The sequence below is a fragment of the Marmota flaviventris genome, chromosome 1 (assembly GCF_047511675.1).
Source record: "Marmota flaviventris isolate mMarFla1 chromosome 1, mMarFla1.hap1, whole genome shotgun sequence".
Lineage (NCBI taxonomy): Eukaryota > Metazoa > Chordata > Mammalia > Rodentia > Sciuridae > Marmota > Marmota flaviventris.
Window position 1 is genome coordinate 216,389,541 of NC_092498.1, and position 9,500 is coordinate 216,399,040.

The 9,500-nt window shown below is 48.9% G+C and overlaps 1 protein-coding gene across 2 annotated transcripts in view; it reads right to left on the reverse strand.

Moving 5' to 3' along the window:
• Nucleotides 1-5,602, reverse strand: part of LOC114105815 (adhesion G protein-coupled receptor E4-like) — a 29,263-nt gene extending 23,661 nt beyond the window's left edge. The window contains exon 1 of one of the 2 annotated variants that reach the window (XM_027952381.2): nt 5,554-5,602. Coding sequence is in view for 1 of the 2 variants with exons in the window: in XM_027952380.2 (XP_027808181.2) it covers nt 598-635 (38 nt within the window). In the remaining variant the exon portion in view is untranslated. Of the gene's footprint in view, nt 1-597; nt 651-5,553 lie in introns of those variants that run through there. The other variant, XM_027952380.2, reaches the window with a different exon arrangement.
• Between the last annotated feature and the right edge of the window lie 3,898 nt (nt 5,603-9,500).

The window sequence follows — 9,500 nt, forward strand, 5'->3', positions numbered from 1 at the left end:
TAGGCAGCAAGTGGGAATAAAAAGGAAGCAAGATCAGCCGGCAGCGGATCACAGCTGGGGCTGGTGAGGGGTCCACGGGGTTCACTATGCTTTTGTTGCTACATTCGTACATGTTCAGAAGGTTCCAGAAGATGATCATGGAAATATACTACTAAGTAAATAAATAATTACCGAAAGGCAGTTTACATGCTAACATTTGTGAAAAATAGGAGAGGTGAAATAGGAAATACCAGCACACTATAAACGATTAGAAATAGGTATACAAGTATTAATAATGCATTTATGTAACAGGAAAAATATCTCCCCATTTTGCAAAAATGTTAGCATTCTGTATACAGTGAGATTATGCATGTGTGATGCTCTGTGCACCGTCACACACACACATGCACAAACAAATGCACTGAATGCATAGCATATTATGCTTCTGTGTTTGCATAAAGTACTCCCAAAGCAAATTCACAAAAGAATTGCCATTGAGAAAGAGCTGTGGATCCAGGAAACTCATATTTCACCATTTGTTTTGCCTCTTGAACCAAATGAAAGTCTTTCATATTCAAAAATTCATTTCTAAAGGACAGAATAGTAGAAGTGCTCTACCTCACTCCCAATGAGCCTTCCAACACTTTAAAAGGCATCTTATTCAGCCATAAAGAAGAATGAAATTATGTCATTTGTAGGAGGATGGGTGGAACTTGAGCACGATATATTACATGAAATAAGCCGAATTCAGAAGTCAAGGGTCTCCTCTCCTAGATGGAAGCTGCAGAGGAAAAGAAAAGAAGTTGTGGGGGGATGAACCTCATGAAAATCTAAGGGAGACGAGGAGAGAAAAGGGACTTGCGGAGTAAGGGAGAGGTACAGGAGTGATACTGGCCAGATTGTACTGTTATGTGGTGTGCAGGTGCGGAAATGTAACCACAAATCCCGCCAGTGTGTACAACCGTAGAGCACCAAGAACAATGCGGGAAAAGGCATTGTGTTTGCCTAGTGGGTATCATTATAAAATTTAAAAAGCACCCTCCTGAGAGCATGTGAATGGAGAAAAGTTCTGGTGCATACACCAAGACAAAGTGCTGTGCAAACCTGCTAATCCACCCGAGTGGAAGCGGTAAAGCCGCCCTCGGAGACAGAGACGGAGCTGAGTAGGTGGAAGGGGACCCCACCTGAAGCGCTCGAGTCAGGGCCGAGCCAACGGCTGGAAACCGTGAACCAGGGCCACACGGGCTCTCAGAACCACCCTGGACGCACCTGAGATCAGCACAGGACGTAGAGCCCGATAGAGAATAGCACACTTCAATCACGGATGTTAACGGGAGAGGACTGAGTGACTTCATATTTCTTTTTATTCACTGTGATTCTAAATTTTGGGCATTGCCTTAGCAATAAAGCATTCAGTGTTTCCACGGCAAAGGAAACAGAACGAGTTTCAAACACGGTTTCCCTTGGCTGCTGTACCCCCCTCCCTGCTCCTGTTTGGATGGGCACATTCTGCTTTGCTCTCCGGGTTTGGGATCCATCAGGGCCTGCCTGTTGATAAAGCAGTTGTCTCCCAGAGCGTCACCCACTGGTGCTGGCCCCAGGCAGTTCAAGGGCCTCACACATCAGTACACAGGAGATCCTGAGCCCCAGGTCTGCAGCTACAGTTGAGCGGTCCTGAAGTTGTGATGTTGCTTCTGTTATGGTTCAGATATGAGGTGTCCCCCCGCAAAGGCTCATGTGTGAGTCAACGCAAGAATTTTTCAGAAATGAAATGACTAGGTCGTGAGAGGTGTGACCTAATCCCTGGGTTAATCCCCTGACGCATTAACTGGGCAGTACCTGTAGGCAGGTAGGGTGTGGCTGGGGGAGGTGGGTCACTGGGGCTTGACTTTGGGGTTTTATATTTCTCCCCTGGTGAGCAGAGCCCCCTGCTTCCTGGCTGCCACGTCCTGAGCTGCTGTCCTCTACCTCCTCCTTCTGCCATGACGGTCGGCCTTACCTCGGACCCAGAGCAACGGAGTTGGTAGACCATGGACAGAACCTTAGAAACTGTGAACCAAAATGAACTTTCCCTCTAAATAGTTCGTGTCGGGTATTTTGGTCACATCAGTGCAGCTGATAAAACAGCCTCCTAGCCTTTGCTTCTCATCTGAAAAATGGAGCCAAGAAGAACAGACTTCACTGCATGTGAGATGACCTTCCATAGCATGCAGCACCTGCCTGCACATGGCAAGGACCGAAGAGGACTCGGAACAGTGATGGTGGTGGTGGTGACAGTGGTGGTGACGGTCCTGATGGTGACAGCAGTGATGATGGTGAATGTAGTAGTAATGGCAATGGTGAGGTGATAGGGAGGGTTGTAGGAGAGGGGGAAATCATGGCTATGGCGATGGCAGATGTGACATAATGTTTGTGGTGGTGGTGGTGATGAAGGTGATGGTCGTGACGATGGTGGTATTGGTGGTGATGGTGGTGATTATGATGATGATAGTGATGGTCTTAATGGTGGTGATTATGGTGATGGTGGGGGTGATGGTGGTGATGGTGGTGGTGAAGGTGGTGATGGTGGTGGTGATGGTGGTGATGGGTATTGGTGAAGGCGGTCCCCCTCCCTCTGTCTTGACAAGGTCACAGTGCACTTGTGGGAAACCAAAACCATGAGACCCTTTTTTATGTAATTGGGACTTTTTATTTTATACTCATAAACCTAACAGAAGGCATGAGTATACTTACTGCTAAACCAAATTAAATTCTAGGTGGCCAAAAATATAACAGGTGGTTCATGATTTAAAAGGCTGTTTTACTATCTCTCAGGACATTGAGGACAAAATAGAAAAATATCAACAATCATTCTGGGAAAAGCTACAGGAACTTTAGGCACCACAATTGATTATATCAACTAAGAAACCAAGCTCGTATCTTCAGTCTCTTAAAAAGCCTAAGCAGATAGTTATTATGCCTATTGTATGAAGCCCACCATATATAGCCTATTTGATTAAGGATGGGTTATGGTATTCATCCAGGGGAGAAAAGGCTAATAAAAAATATACTTCCCTTCTAATAGACCCTCCTTTACCCTCCCCAGGGATTTATGATAAGCACAGTTAATGTTAGTAGCAGGGGGATTGACATACAGAGCCTGCCCTTAGTTAAAGATTAGAAATATTTAAGAACTGCTGTACTTTGACTAAAGAACAAAGAAACTCTCTGAGAAAGTAGCTCAACCAGTTTTATGAGAATAAATGTAGGCACCTAGAATATATTATAAGATTGTTATAAGGAGACTTTAGATGGGATCTTAGAAATAAAGTACAGGTGTGCTTTAAACTTAAAGGTTAATGACAGGTTGGAGACATAGGGTCTGGTTACGTAGTTTACATCTGTTAAACAAGGAAATGTTACATCCTGGGAAAATCTGAAAATTGTAAATTGATGACACATTTTATTAATGATTCTGTACCCTTAATGATGAGAAAAGGCAGAATAAAAAGAGACTCAGAGAAAGCAGTTTTAGAGCTTTCTCTCTGGAGATTCTCCAACAGGATGACTCCTTGTCTCATCCCTTGCGCCAACACTACTCATCCTTCAGGACCCCCTGGATCCCGCTGGGGCAGGACTCCAGCAGGTGATGGTGATGGTGATGATGGTGATGGTGATGGTAGTGATGGTTGTGATGGTGTTGGTGGTAATGGTGGTGATTATGGTAATGGCAGTGATGGTAGTGGTGAGGGTGATGGTGGTGATGGTGACAGTGATAAGGGTGGTGGTGATGGTCATGTGTCTCATACACCTTCCATGACTCTAATTACAGCCACAACTTTCACGCTAAAGACGGATCCCTTACTCACTGGTAGTGGTAATGAGAATTAACAAGGGTCCTATGAAGTCCCCACAGAACAAAGTCATGGTCTGAGGAGGCCCCCGTGGAACCTCTTTTTTATTTATTTATTTTGCAGTTCCAGGGATGGAACCCAGGGCCTCATGCATGCTGGCAAATCCTCTACCACTGAGTCACATCCCCACCCCTTTTCTTAATGTTGTTTTTTTTTTTGAAACAGGATCTCACTAAGTCATCCAGGCTGGCCTCAAACTTGCCACCTCCAGCCTCGGCCTCCCGATCATGCCACCAAGCCCAGCTGGAATCCCTGGTTCTTGATGGGCCATAAATCAGCAGCATCTTGTGTGTTAGAATCCTGTGTGTCAATCAAAGTTTGCTACAGATATTTCTCTCAGCTCTTCCATTACCACTTCCTGAAATCATTTCTAGAGCTCCACTGTGGGCCAAGCACCTTATTGAGTGCTCAGTTACGAAGTATTCAGTCAGGTGAGCTTTCTGTCATTGAAATCTCACAACCACTAATGATTGAGATCTTAATCATCTCCCCACTCTCCAGGTGAAGAAATTGAGGTTTAAGGAAACTCATCTCTTGCTTCAAGTTCACTCTGCTAGGAAACACCAAGCTAAGACTCGGATGAAGTCTGCTGGAGTTCCAGAGCTCAGGCAGGACCGTGTCCCTGAGGGCACACGTCCCGGCGCCTAGGCTAGACGCTAACCCGAGACACTAGGGAAAGCCGGAGACCCCAGGCTCTGGCTGGAGACATCTGCACTCACTGATTCCCAACACAGAACCCAGGAGCCCTTGACCAGAGGTGGACAGCTCTTTCCCCAGTCCCCATCTAAACCAATCTAACTAAAGCTAGTGTTTTCATGTGGAGGAGGTGACAATGTAAGTCAGAGCAGCTGAGGCCATTAATGATATGCCTAACTGGAAAAATTCGGGACCATGATCCCACGTAAACAATCCATCACACGGGGCTGGGCGAGGCGCTCAGTGGTAGCAAGCTTGTCCAGCATGCCGGAGCCCTTGGGTTCAAGGTTAAGTACAGCCAAAAAAAGAAAATTCATTTATGTGATAGAGACAGAGAGAGAACTGAACCAAGTCTCAGAGAATGACCCTCACTGCCTGCAGCCTGTGATGCTTTAGAATTACAGTCCCTTTATTTCCTCTTGTAGCAATGCTGGTGTGACCCACCAGGCCGACCTCACGGCCACGTCTCCAGGGGTCCTCCCCAGCTGGTTCAAAGAGCTTGGCCTGTAAATGCCTCTGTCCATGAATAAAGGACACTGCCTTCCAAGGTGACCCTGGCATTTAATTGTCCTGATGTGTCAACATGGGGCAAGGTGTGTGGAAGCTGTGGATCCCTCACCTGACCTCAGTAGACCTGAGCTTTTAACTCTCTTTCCTCATTTAAACAACAAATTGGCTCTAAGCCACGTTTGCTTTAGACTCTTCTTCCTACAGTCTTGTCGTCTCACCTCTCCTGAAGCCCCTGAACGCACAGCTCGCCTGAATGTGCCAAAGCACCCCAGTAGCTCCCCATTGCCACATAACAACACCCACACTCCTTGACCAAGCAGGAGGAGAGAACACGAGGAAGAGGCCCATGCAGCAACTTTCAAGAGCTAACGTACACGGCGTGGAAGTCCTGCTTGACCCTCCCAGAGCCAGCCAAGATCACAAGCAGAACATCATCTATTTGCCATGGGAAGTTACTAAACCAGGACCTGCTTACCTCAAAGACGGAAAGTCCTTGCTTCTCACCCCGTCGGGTAACTTCTCAGTGCTAGTGAAAGAGGAAGCTTGCCCTACTTATCTCTAGCAGTTTCCCAAGGAATCTTGTGGTTGGGCAAAAGGGCTGGGTTGTTTGCTGGGGCATTTGCATAATGCAAGACCCATTAGTTCTCTCTTCCTCACCATAATTTAAACAGTGCATTTCCCAGATGGATCACAAGGGCCTTGGAAATAAATGTGGAAGTGGTGATGGTACTCAACGAGGGGAAGATAACAGAGTGATGTGAGTTCCCATCAATTCCAAGGAAATGGATCCAACTTTGAAGAGGTTCCTTTAATTCTTAATGTGAGAGCTGAAGGGCAGAGTGTGGGAGGGAGACAGGGCATCTCTGTGTTACCTGGCACCCATGGTCCCTTTCCCACGTTACCATTTTGGGGAAATATCCAAGTACTCGTACATACCCTTGGTCTTTGAGGTGGCCCACCTAATATAATCACGCTCCTCGATTAGGCTGGTAAATCTCTTCAGTGGTCTCTAGAGTGGGGCTGGGAAACGGGTCTGGGTCCACATTTTAGTAAACTCCAGCACAAATATGGCCTTGGCAAGCCCAGAGACACACCTTGCGGTCTCCTCCTCGTCCTGAACATTTCTGACACCGGGCCTTGTTATTCCCGACAGCAGCATCTTCATTTCTGTTTCCCACTTCATTCTATGAATTAATGAGTCTGTGCAATAAAATATTCAAACAATCTTCCTAGGCTGGTAGTGAGCACCTCCCTGCGACTCTCAAAGTGTTTGCCACATCGTGTTTTGAAGGGCACATGAAAAGGGTTCTGAAGTGGAGAGTATCACTTTTTCAAAATGCAAAACCGAAATGCCCCAACCCAGGAGGAACTCCTGACACCCTTCAGATGTCTGTAAAAGGACTGTCATTATCAAGTTCTGGGTGCTCAGAGCACAGTGCAGCATGTGCATGATGCCCGCCCAGGCGATGGGAGAGTTCCCACCTTTGAGCGTGGTTGTCCCCACCCCGGCCTGAGCTTGGTCACAACTGGCTCTGACCAATGAGCAATAGCTGACGGGGAGGAAAGGGTGCTCGCCTGCGGGAGGCCATGGGGGAGAGGATCAAGGCACGGTCCCCAGCTGCCCTTCCCTCGGTGGCCAGCCTGCCGACCCCCAGGTGTGTGAGAGAGGCCACGTCAAACCATCCCTTCAAATCGATAACCCACCAAATGGCCCAAGAAAGAGCCCATCACAGGCCATCCGAGCCACCTCAGAACAAAGGCCCATCCCCACCCACAAAATCATGGGCAAAAACGATATAAAATAAATAAAACATCAGAGGTTGTTTAGCAGGGTGTGGGGTTGTCTGGGAATCAGTGTTGGAAACAAATATTCGTGAAGATGAGATGCAGAGAGCCTTGGGCTGGGCCCACGGGGGCAGGTTGTCTTAGGGTTTGCAGTGGTTACCTGCAAGAGCTTTCAAAAACAGAGGAACCCCAGTGCCTGGGGGTCCTTGGCAGCTCTGTGTGGCGCCGAGATTAGGGCTGTAGAGACTGTCTCCGGTCCTGATGGGTGTCTGCCCTCTGAATACCGCACCACACCCCATGTCCCTCCCTTCCTGCTTCAGATTGGAGCCAGCGTGGGTTGAGCAATAAGCCCACTGCCCCATTTCCTTGAAGTCTGAGCCCAGAATTAGCAGGCAACAGGGGGCTTCCCTGGGGGGTGGGCACACAGAGCCCCTCCGCGTGGGGCCAGCAGAAGTTGAGTGTGGAGTGACCTGGGAGGATGAGGCAAGCAGCCGGGACGCAGGAGACTCAGGTGAACAGAGAGTGGCCAGTGGAAGCCACCTGTGGCTGCCCTTCCCAGAGTGTCCGTGTCCCTCACAGCCAGTGCTGGGTCCTCTCCCAGGAAGACCTCAGTTCCACACAGGGACACCCCTTTACTCTCTGAGGCTCAGTTCCTCTTTCCTCCCCATCCCCAACTTTGAAGTCATCCTATGGCAAGCAGAAATAGCCCATCTAAAGGAGTAGGCCCCAGGTGGCCTGACTGGGGACAGGTCAGCTGCCCCTCTCCTGCCCTGATCATCATCTGGAGAGACAGTCGTCATCAGCATTTGCCCAGAGAGTGGAATAGGGCCTGGCTTCTCCCTGAAGGCACGGGTTAACTCAGGGGGAGGGAGGTGGCTCCTTGGAGCCACACGAGGTCTGGGGTGCTTTGGTGATCCTGGTTTCCTCACAGAGCTTTTTTGCCGTCTACCCAATTCCATCTCACCAGTTTATATCCCCACTGGGGCAACTCCTGGGCATGGACCCAAACACCACGCTGTCTCACTGGGGAGTGAGGTCCTCTGCACCTGTAGGCATCTTGGTTGCTCAATTTGCTTTAGGGCCTGCACATCTGGTGTGTGTGTGTGTGTGTGTGTGTGTGTGTGTGTGTGTGAGATGCTGTTGGTGCCATCTGTGTGCCCCTCTCACTCTGGCCTACACTTGTGGGCACACTTCAGTGGGGACATGCAATACTTATGAATCGTTGCATGATTTTAAACACGAATAAAACTGTTTACAAGGGGAAAAGTAAATGGGGAGGGTGGTCTGTTACAAAGCCTGAGGTAACTGATCTGCTTCCCGTGGTGGACTGGAAGGAGTTCTTTGCACGTGCGCTGTCAGCCCTGGTACTGGGGGCCATCACCTCCCAACCACAGCCAGGGGAACACTAGTTGGTCCCAATGTCAACCAGCAAGCTGAGGGGGCAGCCAACCAGGGAAGTCCTTCTGGAACAGGGGTCTATATTGGTGTCAACTGACCGACCCGCTCAGCTTGTCTGTATTGAGAATTTGAATGCAAGGCCACCGAGAGAGATACCGACGCACAGTAAAGTGACCCCTGAGCCAGTGAACAAACCAAGAGATAACAAATGCAGAAGCCATCAGATAAGGTCTGCTGAGGACCTTCCTTCCTCGCTCCACTTTGGGCATTTCACCTTGCCTGGGTACACACGTCACAGAACTGTGGCCATTCCACAAACTCGGGAGCAGATACTCCGTCTAGGAAAGGTTTGATATGATGGAGTCACCTCTCAGAACTTAGCGACTCTCTAACACTTCGCTTTGGACAACTGTGAAAATAAATCTGCTCCCCACCCTCTGCACCCTGCTGTGCACTGACAGGTTGTATTTACAAACTTCATCACCGGCCCCTCGCGTGCTCTGTCCTGCAGCCGAGTTTGGCCAATGGAAGACCTAGAAGGGCAGGAGGGCTGGAGGGGCAAAAGGTGGGTGTTCATTTCCCAGCTCCCTCCTCCCTGCGGGAATCGCACATTGAGCAGGTTGTATTCTTCTCTTGCAGACTAAACCCCCCTCTGCACTGCTGTAACCCTTCAGGCCAAGGAGGGGTAAGATCCAGCACACGTCTACCTGGACCCATTTCCTACACACCTGCTCACACCTAAATAAGTATCTTCTCATTAAATCCTCCTCGATTTAACTCATCCCACTCAGCCAGCTGCTTCTTCCCAGGTCGGTAACTAATCCACACCCTCCCATCAGCTCTGTTCGTTCTAGCCAGAAACCAACCTCTCTTATCAACTGTCATGGAAGAGGAAACCACACTTCAAGAAAAACGGAAGTACCCTCATTCCACCACATGGCCCCGAAGCACACAACACAAATGCCACTTCCTCCTCACCCGTGTTGATAAAGGGTTGTTTCTTGGCCCCTTGCAACAGTGATATCCAGTGTGTGGACTGGCCAGGAATATGGTGCAGGAACAGGGTGAAAAAACCCAGGAGAGTCCAGAATCAGAGTCCTGCAGAATGGCAGCCCAGACTTGAGACCAAAATGGTGCTGCTTAGTGTATCTTCCAAACGCTCCTTGCAGCTGTCTCCCTGGATGACGATGGATCCTGCCTGCAGGTTAGATCATCACCCGCGTTTCACACAGATCACTC